The 12,001-nt window shown below is 45.4% G+C and overlaps 1 protein-coding gene across 5 annotated transcripts in view; it reads right to left on the bottom strand.

Annotated features, from left to right (window-relative positions):
• The window catches only part of pitpnc1a (phosphatidylinositol transfer protein cytoplasmic 1a), a 384,643-nt gene that overhangs the window by 33,002 nt on the left and 339,640 nt on the right, over window positions 1-12,001 (bottom strand). For all 5 annotated transcript variants that reach the window (XM_038776790.1, XM_038776787.1, XM_038776789.1 and 2 more), the window contains one exon: window positions 7,679-7,774. In XM_038776790.1, coding sequence (XP_038632718.1) covers window positions 7,679-7,774 — 96 coding nt within the window. The remainder of the gene's footprint in view (window positions 1-7,678; window positions 7,775-12,001) is intronic.

Here is a 12,001-nt window from a genome sequence, read left to right as displayed (position 1 = left end):
GGGTTCTTTGGGAGGCAAGGGGTGAGATTGCAGAGCCTTTGGCTTTGATCTTTGGGTCCTCACTGTCCACGTGGATAGTGCCAGAGGACTGGAGAGTGGCGAATGTTGTTCCTCTGTTCAAGAAAGGGAATAGGAATGACCCTGGTAATTATAGGCCAGTTAGTCTTACTTCGGTGGTCGGTAAGTTAATGGAAAAGGTCCTGAAGGATAGGATTTATGACCATTTGGAAAGATGCAGCTTAATCCGGGATAGTCAACACTGATTCGTGAAGGGTAAGTCTTGCCTCACAAATTTCATTGAATTCTTTGAGGAGGTAACTAAGTGTGTAGATGAAGGTAGAGCAGTTGATGTCGTATACATGGATTTTAGTAAGGCGTTTGATAAGGTTCCCCATGGTCGGCTCATGAAGAAAGTAAGGAGGTGTGGGATAGAGGGAAATTTGGCCAATTGGATAAGTAACTGGCTATCACATAGAAGACAGAGGGTGGTGGTAATGGAAAATTTTCGGACTGGAGACCAGTTACCAGCGGTGTACCACAGGGATCAGTGCTGGGTCCTCTGCTATTTGTGATTTTTATCAATGACTTGGAGGAGGGGGCTGAAGGGTGGGTCAGTAAATTTGCTGATGACACCAAGATTGGTGTAGTGGATGAAGTGGAGGGCAGTTGTAGGCTGCAAAGAGACATTGATAGGATGCAGAGCTGGGCCGAAAAATGGCAGATGGAGTTTAACCCTGATAAGTGCGAGGTGATTCATTTTGGTCGAAAAAATTTGAATGCGGATTACAGGGTCAATGGCAGGGTTCTGAGGAATGTGGAGGAACAGAGAGATCTTGGGGTTCATGTCCACAGATCTCTGAAGGTTGCCACTCAAATGGACTGCCTGCTGTGATAGTGGAGTCGGACACTTTAGGAACTTTCAAGCGGTTATTGGATAGGCACATGGAGCACACCAGAATGACAGGGAATGGGATAGCTTGATCTTGGTTTCGGACAATGCTCGGCACAACATCGAGGGCCGAAAGGCCTGTTCTGTGCTGTAATGTTCTATGTTCTACACCTGGACTGATTCCGATACTGCTAAGGGGCTATCACCGGAGCCACGTGGGACACAATTGATTCTAATGAGAAACTGTGCCATATACGTCGGTTTTGCGATTGCCACTCAAGGCTGACAAGCTGCAGCCACATATACACACTGCACTCACCACACACACCGTCCCAGCCAACAAGAAAGCAGTGGGAGAGCAGCCCCGAGGTTTGCCGATATTGAGCTGGAGATCTTCTTAGTCGCAGTAGAGGAGCGGCGGATGATCTTGTACCCCGGCCTGGGAAGGAGGCTGCCAGTTGCTGCCATTTTCTGTGCCTGGGTGCAAATAGCGAGGCCATGAACACCGTTGGCAACACCGTCCGGATGGGCCAGCAGTGCCAGAAAAAAACTGCACAACCTCCTCAGGGCAGCCAGGATGAGTAGGCAGCACTGTGCCCCGGCGGTAACTCGCGCCCCACCCCCCTGCCCCTGATGTCCAGGGGACATGCATCCCGTTGATCACCCCTCGACCCAGGGCTGCCCTGGATACCGGTGGGCTCGGTCCTCATTAAAGTGGATGTATTGAGCCACCTGGGGTTAGAGGGCCTCCGTGATGGCACAGGTGCACCTGTGCAGTGCAGGGGTTCTTTAGGAGGTGGCAACCATTCCTAGATTTCCTGGCAGAATGGTAGAAACCCGTGGGGGGGGGGGGCACGTCCCTTTGTTTTGGGCTGAAGGGACGTGTATATATATTTTTTTGATAATGTTGGGTGTTAATTTATTTCTTCTTTTTTGTATACGGGGGGTGGGGGGGTTTGTTCTTTCTGTTCTTAGTATTTTCTGTTATTAATATTTTGTGAAAATTTGAATAAAATTATTTTTTTAAATGGATGGACCTGTGCACCGAGGTCTGTGAGATCCCGGACAGGTCCCGTCGCGTAAATGTTCAGGGCGGCTGTCACCATGACGGCCACCAGGAGCGGGTGTCCTCCCCCATTCCCCCGCGGTGCCAGGTATGACATCATCTGGCAGACATGGCACACTGTCTCTCTGCTCAGCCAGAGTGTCCGATACCATGCCCGGTCCAGCAGATCCTCGAATGACAGGCGCTGCTGATAGACACAAGGTCTTATTCGGTGCCTCCTTGGCACCTCCTCCTCGGTCTGTTGGGCAGCCGACTCTCTAACCTGGGCGGCTGCCACCTGCCCCTCTGTTGCCCACCCTGCTGCTGCACGCACTTCTGTTGCCTGCTTCGCTGCTGCCTTCCTCCTTGAGCAGCGCCCGCTCGTCCAGCTGCAGGTCATCCTCCAAGGCTGTGGCGACTGGCAGGAAGGCCACCATTGCTGGTTAAATTCCGATATCCATTTGTCTGCAGGGGGTGAAAGGCCGACATGTTAGCATGGTGCATACCCCCGTGTCCAACCAGGTTCACCGGGCTACATGGTGGCCCCGGTTGGCACAGCAGGATCCCCCCCCCCGGCGTGGGTGGTCAGTGGGTGCATAGCAAGATGGCTCCTTGCAGGCCGCGGTAATGGCTGTCCGTGACTGGAGACTGCCCCAGTCCCATGGGGAGTCATCCCAGCCACTCGGCCTGTTCCTCCGTTACCCTCACCCCCCCCCACTCCAGCCAGCTCAGCCAGTGTCCGGCCAGGCAGCCCCACAGTCACTCCTCTCCATGTCCAACCTCCTCTCTCTCTCTCTCCCTCAACAGCCACCATGCCGATTTCCTGATTTTTGAAAGCATACGTGAACTGCGCCTTCGGGAACGGCCAGTTGGAGGCGGAGAATTATGGAGGCCCTGGAGAATACCGGGTCAGGCCCGTTAATGACATGCAAACTGTGTTTACTGTATGTGCATCCCTTCCGGAACGCACCGGCGTCGCAGTCGAGGTTACAGAGAATCGCGATTTGGCATCAAATTGGCGCCTGCCGTGATTTTGGTGTCGGAATCGATTCTCCACCCAATCGCATTTCCTGATTCCGGCATTGGCTGACGGAGAATCCCACCCAATTACCCAGAATGGTACCAATTTTGTACTGTGTTCCCATAGAGGACATACATTCAAATGTCAGTTTATCTGCCAGAAAGGCACATTTTTCAATATTCACATTTGATACCAACTTTTATTGGAAATAATTGGATAAGACAGCGTTTCCCAAACATTTCAAGCCATGGATCCCCTTGGGACCTCCCAAGTGCATCAGGAACCCCAAGCATTATCATAATGTCAGCACCCTTTTTTCTCACGAAATAGGTGCGAACACATAAATCAAATGTAAACATGTCTTTTCCAGCTATATCTACGCATATATTAGGAATTCAGAAGAGGCACACAGTCACAAATACAGTCTCCAGCTACATGGCCCCCTTACCTTAAGCCCTGACCCAGCCTCCTCCCATGGCCCCGAAACATTAACTGCTGGAAATGGTATCCACTTTAGGAGTGGGTAATCTAAAAAGTTCTCTTGATAAAAAAAATGTAAGTTTTACCTTTTGTTATCTTTCACGGGAGGAATAAAGCTGGAAAACTGATAGTCACATCGGACACACACACCTCTCTTACACACATACAGACACACACGTCTCTCTCTCTCTCACACAGACACATACGTCTCCCTCTCACACACGTCTTCCTTTCTCTCTCACACACACACAATCTCCCTCTCGCATACTCACTCACCCTGCTCCCTTACACACACTCATCCCTTCCACACACTCATCGTCCTCCCTCACACTAACCCCTCTCACACACCCACCCACCTCCTCTCTCATACTCACTCACCTTTCTCACACACACTCACCCTTCTCCCTTGCATACACTTACCATCCTCTCTCATACACACTCACGCATCTCTCTCATGCTCTGAGGCCCGCTCCGGCCCCCACTTTGAAGCACACTCCGAGGCCTGCTTTGCCCTCCACCCCCATGCCAAGGACTGCTCTGCAACTCCCGAGGCCTGCTCTGCTCCCCCTCCTGCTGGCTCCCCAAGATGCCAGCCTATGATTGGACAAGCAGCTTTGCAGTATTTTTCAAATATGCCTGTCTTGTCATAGACCCCTTGGGTTTCACAGAACCCAGTTTAGGAACCCCTTTTATAAGACATTCAATTAGAGATGACAACTCAAGGAGAAGGTACTGTGATCCCTAAAGAAGGAACGAAACACACACTGCCTAATATCCAGTTTGAACAATTATTTTAAACATAGTTTAGTTATTGCCGTTGACTATCTTTGAATATTTTAATTTAGACAGTGAGTGTTGACAAGACAATTAGGACAGGTTGAGGAACTGGCTGAGAGGAAACATTATTATTGGGCCTAACAGCGTGAGGAAGATGGAAGTACATTGCAAGTGAGTTTACACAATTATGCATCCAGGGGTTCTTGTTCTCTCTGAAAAGATGAGCTGGCCTGATACACTCTATTGTAGGTAAAATACTGCCTGGCTCAGTCTGGAGCAGTGCAGCCAGGAGGTTTGCCTGCAACATCAGGGTCATGGTTGGCGCTGATGATCCATGATCTTCCCGGTGACTTGGAAAGTGCACAATGTCTGAAATACGGTACGTGGATGAATGTTTCCCCGCAGATATTAATTCAATTCTCTTATACTGTTGGGATCTTTACCTCCTTGAAGCCAGATGGGTAAGGGGGAAAACTGGCAGGATAGTTAACCCTGACTCCTCTCCTGGACCTGTTTGTACTCAGTTGAACAGAATGAACAGTGTAGAATAGCATAAGCCTGAGAACATTGCATGGTGTGTTGAAAAAACAACAGGAAGAAAATAATTTACAAAATTATAGTGAAAAAAATAACATCCCCGATCCATGACATTGTGGTGTTATATCATGGGTTTACAGACCAGTTACACGATGGGTTTAATCACAGAACACAGTGACAAATGCTCACAAATAAACATCTATTCATCTTCATTTGTCAAACAGCTCATTAGTTTGGTTAATTAAGGTAGGGGGTTGCTGTGTGGTTTAATGCAATATGCTTTCACACTGCGAGATATATCATTAACTTCAAATGGATATTGCATGGGTCACACATTATCAATGTCTGGGTTCCTTTTAATGAACAACATAGTTGTGATTTAATTAACTGGAGATTGAATGGGAATCAAAGTTATGTGAACTTTAAAAAATATTTTCTAATTCCTAGTTTAAGAACCTAGTTAAGTGTTTTTTTTTCTGCATTTGAGGAAAATGGTTTGAAGTTACTCTATCGCTAGTAGGTGCTTCTATTCAGATTGATTGGAAAATTAAAAAGATAAATAGAAATTATAGTTTCATCAAATGCATTTAAACCAAGCAGTACATGTTGGTAAATATTAAAGATTTGATTTGATATATTTCCCACTGAGCTGGGAACTTAACTGATGTAGAAAATATCACTTGAGGATAACAATTACATATCAAGTGTGGGGTTTAATATTATGGAATAAATTGCAGAGAGAAGTGAAATTAGAGATTTAGTGCTGGTTCTTTGTTAGGTTTTGAGGCAGCACAGACTGAGAAAAAAGAGTAAAGAAGCACATTGAAATTGCAGATGAAAAACTTAAAACCTGCTGTGACTTAAAATGCTGCACAGATTAAATAATCAAATTTGGCAAAAGGTTGTTTGATCCAGAATCACACACTGACTCTATTACTTGATGAAAATTAAAGAAGCTAAAAGAGCAGGAACTTGATTTCCTTCTCTTTGCTCCATTGGTCCTCTACAAGTTATCCATTTTATACAATGCTTAAGTGAACTAATATGGTGAAGGTGGGCTGGTTAGTGGTGTTGTGCTTAATCTACTACTCAGATTAATTGACACACACGCGGAAGAATTTCTGAGTGTACTGAGTGTAGCAACATCACAAATCTGTTTGCAAAGAATCAGTTCATGATTTTGCGACATGTAGTGCACAGAAGAGATCTTCTCCCGCAGAAGGCAGAGGTGGCATTAATGGATTGTTCCATTACTACTCAGGTGGAAGGAACTAATTGCAAAGATTAATTGATGCATTGTTGTGCGTTTCCCTAAGCAACACAGATAAGAGAGACAGTCTATTTCTGGTACAAATCTGTTGCAAAGGCGGGGAAGTGTCTAACTATCATAGAGAGTGTCACTGCTGCTGCTACTTGGTTTCGGGGGAGGGGAGAAATGTGTACATGTGTTTATTGAAAATGCCGGGTGCTTACCTATTTCTTCTTTTTGTAGTTGCTGGGGGGGGGGGGGGAGATTTGGTTTTGGGGGTTATTGTGTTTTTTTCTCTTTTTTTGTTGTTAATACTGTTTTCTTGTTGTTATTTTCTGTTTTTGATATTTTTTGAAAATCTCAATAAAAATTATTTTAAAAAAAAAACTATCATAGGGAGATGTTGGCTGGAGGTTAGGTCTTCACAGGAAAGAAGAATGAGAAAGTCACCTAAGTTATTGTGCATTTCCTAGACGTTGATTATAGACTGGCTGTTGCAGTTTTCTGGGATTAGGGAAGACCTTACCTTGGGATGATGTGAAACATGGTAGAAATCATATTACATCAGTGCGGGGTCTGCAAATTGCACCAATTTTTCTTAGAGAATTGTGCTCCTCATGTAACCTACTAGGCTCCACCACAGAGCAAAGGCAATAGAGGTCTCCCAATATTCATCTAGCCAGAAATCATCCTGTGTTGCTGTGCATATAAGAGGATTGAAAAAATGATCAGGTGCACTGAGGTTTGAGAAATTTGAAGATCATGATGGTTGGGCTCAGCATGAAGTATATAATATGAAGGATATGCAACATGTGCCAGAGAAAGATTGATTAGGTCAGGGTTTCTCAAACTTTTCCAGCCACGGAACCCTTTTGACCTCTCAAGAGTACTTAAGGAACCGCTGGAGAAACATCCTCATCATATCGAACAGTGAACCACACAAAAATGATTATTATTGCACAATATGTTCATACATTTATTATAATAAAAAAGTTCTTTATTCAACAAATATTTCCAAGTCTTGCCTTCTTTTTGTAATTTTTAATGGGAACACCCACAAACACTCCCTCACCCACTCTCACCCTCACCCACTCTAACCCTCACCCGCTCTTACTTACAACCTTGGGTTTGGCCTCCCACAGCGCCGTCTCTTCTCGGATCCTGCAAAAGCGACTGCGGAGTGTGGAATACTGGGATTCCGTGCAACCCAGTTTGGGAACCTCTGGGTCAGATTAATGTCAGTTTGTTGTTTCACCCTCTACTATGTAAAATGTCACTGGAAAATATATTCTTACAGTGGGATAAAAGTGGATTGTATACTGCCTAAAAATGACCGGCATGAGTTCAAATTGCTTGTGTAACCAATTTAATCTTGTTTGCAACAGCATCACTAGCTTCACCTGTCACATATATTTCAATCCGAATATCTCCAGGACCCCTGCTCTGTTATTTTATTTCCTTACAGATTAAAAAAACTACCCAGTTTTACACTCTCATTAAAGTCTCTATCATTAAAAAAATCTGCCTGTTACTACAATTCTCAGTCAGAATACAACAAAAAATATGTTACCTGCTTTGAATATTATCTGCAGTTTTCCTGAGCAAAAGTGCAAAATCCGGCATCCCATTCTATCAGTTCACACAATCTCACACAGTGTATTAAAAAAAATGCTCGATTACCTCAGAATCTTTGTAATAGCGTTCAGGAATTTCATCATATGCAATATCAATGAAACACACATCCCTTTCAATGTCTTTTGCCTCAGAATCGAAGATCTGCAATATATATATAATTTGTAAAATAACAAAACAGAATGTAGTCGGGCAATGATCAATATGCGAGTGTAGCAGACACTTCTAGGTAAATGACAAGATAGCAATTTAATCATGGAATTACAATTAGGCAGTAGGTATCACATATTGAAAAACAGTAGCATGCATATTCAATGAATAGTGTTTAACTGGATTGGGGAAGTGATATAGGTCTTGGAATGTTAGCTGACTCAATACTTAATTACATTCAGATTGGACCGCAAACGATGAGCAATGTTTACCATTAGGTTTTTTAAAAAATCTCTTTGCCTTCTAGATTTTAAGAATTGGGAATGAAGAAGATGTTAATCTGAAACAAACCAATAAAGCAAAAAGGTTAAGAGTCATATAGGTTTTTTCCCTTTACCTAAAGTAGAATACAAAGAAATATACCATGTGGCCATGAAGAATATAGTCCAATTTACAAGGCAGTTAAGTAATTCTAAAGATTTTTTAAAAAGTTATGAACAAAATTTTTTCAATATAATATGGCACGGTAGCACAGTGGTTATCATAGAATTTACAGTGCAGAAGGAGGCCATTCGGCCCATCGAGTCTGCACCGGCTCTTGGAAAGGGCACCCTACCCAAGGTCAACACCTCCACCCTATCCCCATAACCCAGTAACCCCACCCAACACTAAGGGCAATTTTGGACACTAAGGGCAATTTATCATGGCCAATCTACCTAACCTGCACGTCTTTGGACTGTGGGAGGAAACCGGAGCACCCGGAGGAAATCCACGCACACACGGGGAGGATGTGCAGACTCCGCACAGTGACCCAAGCCGGAATCGAACCTGGGACCCTGGAGCTGTGAAGCAATTATGCTATCCACAATGCTACCGTGCTGCCCCTTAACACTGTGCAACACTGTTAACACTGTAGCTTCACAGCGCCAACGTCCCAGGTTCAATTCCCAGCTTGGGTCACTGTGTGGAGTCTACATGTTCTCCCCATGTCTGTGTGGGTTTCCTCCGGTTTCCTCCCATAAGTTCCGAAAGTCGTGCTTGTTAGGTGAATTCTCTGAACAGGTGCGGTAGTGTGGCGACTTGGGGATTTTCACAGCCTACTTGTGACAATAATAAAGATTTTTTATAAAATTAAATGCACACCGTAAAAGTCATATTATGCAACCAGTACAATTACAATCCGAGACCCAACAACCACACCCCCTCACACCCACAATGAAAAACAACCAACGCAAAACCCAAAGCAAATCCTGAACCCCCCTCCCACATCTGACGGTGACCAGCTGAAATAGGAAATGAAAGGATGCCACCTGGAATAGAACCCTTTTGGTGAATCCCTCATGATGTACTTGACATTTTCTAAGTGGAAGAACGGGCAGCACGGTAGCATTGTGGACAGCACAATCGCTTCACAGCTCCAGGGTCCCAGGTTCGATTCCGGCTTGGGTCACCGACTGTGAGGAGTCTGCACATCCTCCCCGTGTGTGCGTGGGTTTCCTCCCACAGTCCAAAGATGTGCAGGTTAGGTGGATTGGCCATGATAAATTGCCCTTAGTGTCCCAAATTTGCCCTTAGTGTTGGGTGGGGTTACTGGGTTATGGGGATAGGGTGGAGGTGTTAACCTTGGGTAGGGTGCTCTTTCCAGGAGCCGGTGCAGACTCGATGGGCCAAATGGCTTCCTTCTGCACTGTAAATTCTATGTTTAACTCCATAAGGTCATTTAACCACGATGAAGCACTGGCCGGAACCAGAGTCCTCCACCCATGCAGAACTTGCCTTCAAACTATCAGCGAGGTCAAGGCCAGAGCATCCGCCTTCGTCCCCGTCTGCAGCTCCAACAAGTCCGGGACCCCAAAGATAGCCACCAAAGGGCAAGGCTCCATCTCAATCCCAAGAATTCCTGACATGGTGCTGAAGAAGGAGATCCAAAAGCTCACCAGTTTAGGGCAAGACCACAACATATGTGTGTGATTCGCCGGACCCTGAACAACACTTGCACCTATCCTCTACCTCCAGAAAAAATTCACTCATCCGTGCCCTGATCAGATGTGCCCTACGCACCACCTTGAACTGAATCAAGCTGAGGCTAGCGTATGAGGAGGTGGAGTTGACCCTGTGTAGAGCTTCACGCAACAGCTCCCCCCTCAAAAGCCTGACCCAGCTTCCCTCTCCCATTTCCTTTTAACCTCATCCAATGGAGCTTGGTCCACTGACACAAGCCGACTATAATTGTCCGATAGCTTCCCTTCCCCAAGCTCAACTGTCGAAAGAATCCCATCCATCAACATGGGCAAGGGTGCCAAGGGGGAGGAAGGAATCTACTTACACAAAACATTATGCACCTGATAATACCTAAACCTAAACAGATTAGTTCTTGCCTAATCACTCCTCAAAACCCACAAACTTCCTTTCTATAAACATGCCCCCAAACCGCTCCAAACTCTTCTCCCCCCATGCCCCAAACAACAGGTCCAAGGGCGCTGGAACAAAATGATGGTTACCGCAGAATGCGGCTAACAACAACATGGCACCCAGCTTGAAATGCTGCCTAAACTGTCTCCATATTCTCAGAGTGGCCACAACAACCAGACTTGAAGTTCACTTTGCAGGGATAAATGGAAGAGGAGCCATAATAAAGGCCCTCAAACTAGTGGCTCTACAGGCACTCCTCTCCATCCGCCCCCGCAAACTTTTGTACCCATAAACCACCAGCACCTTCTCAATATGTGTCACCCTGAAATAAAATAACAGGTTGGGCAATGCTAGGTTCCCCAATTGCTTTTTCCTCCACAAAACACCCTGCAAGTCCGTGGGGTCTTGTCCACCCAAATAAAAGAAAGTACAATTTAAAAAAAATAAAAATAAATTTAGAGTACCCAATTCATTTTTTCCAATTAAGGGGCAATTTAGCGTGGCCAATCCACCTATCCTGCACATCTTTAGGTTATGGGGGCGAAACCCACGCAATAACTGGGACAACATGCAAACTCCACACGGACAATGACCCAGAGCCGGGATCGAACCTGGGACCTCGGTGCCGTGAGGCAGCAGTGCTAACCCACTGTGCCACCGTGCTGCCCTCAGAAAATACCATTTTATTGACTTTCACAAAGAAGGATTTGGGAAGGAAAACTTGAAGACACCGAAACAAAAATGAAAACCTTGGAAGAATATTCGTCTTTACAGACTGGACCCTGCCCGCCAGGGACAGCGGGAGAGGATCCCACTTCTTCAAGTCTGACTTGACCCCATTTACCGACCCACAAAAGCTTTGTATAGAGCAAGGCTCAATCATGGGCTACCCGGATTCCAGATAATGGAAGTTGGACCTGGCCTGACAAAAAGGCAACCTCCCCAGATCGGCTCCCCTTACTGGCAGATTCTTCGGAAAGCATTCACTTTTGCCCAGGTTCAATTTCTATCCTGAGAAGGAGCGAAAATCCTAAGGAGCTTCATTACCTCCTCTACATTGGAGAGAGGATTTGTCACATACAACAACAAATCATCTGTGTACACTCCCACCCCCAGACATACATCTCCCAACCAATATCATCCACTGTTATCACAATCCCAGTCCATTTTTCTGCACAAATGCCTCGGCCTCCTCTGGAGTTTCAAAGTAGTAATCTTTTGATTGATAAGTCACTCGGAGGCGTGCAAGATAAACTACTCCAAATTGAGCATTGCTCTGATGCAACGCAGACATGGCCTTGATGATTGTTGCTTGCCTCTTGACCAGCTCCGTTCCAACACCTTGATAGATCCTCACAATGTGGTCCTCCCATCTGGAGTCCTGATCATCTTTTGCCCACCAGAGAACTCTTTGTCTTGGAAACCGGGACAGCGCATGTTTTTTTTTTAAATAAATTTTATTGGAATTTTTTACAGAAAATATAAAAATATAACAAGTATAGCAAAAGGCAGTAATATGCAACTAACAGCCCCATAACACCCACAATTCCCCCCATACCGTAACATCACATGTATCACACTCCCCCCACCCCCCCCCCAACAAGAGAACTTAACCATCAATTAAAATTAAATAAATCAAATTTAAATAAAATAAGCAAACATAATCAACGCCCCCCCCCCCCCCCCCCCCCCCCCCCGGGGTTGCTGCTGCTACTGTCCCAGTACCCTATCGTTGAGCCAAAAAGTCGAGGAAAGGTTTCCACCGTTTAAAGAACCCTTGCACCGATCCTCTCAGGGCGAATTTAACCT

Source organism: Scyliorhinus canicula, chromosome 18, assembly GCF_902713615.1.
Source record: "Scyliorhinus canicula chromosome 18, sScyCan1.1, whole genome shotgun sequence".
NCBI classification, from domain to species: domain Eukaryota; kingdom Metazoa; phylum Chordata; class Chondrichthyes; order Carcharhiniformes; family Scyliorhinidae; genus Scyliorhinus; species Scyliorhinus canicula.
The sequence above is the reverse complement of the archived record's forward strand: the minus strand, read 5'-3'. Positions and strand labels throughout refer to the sequence as shown.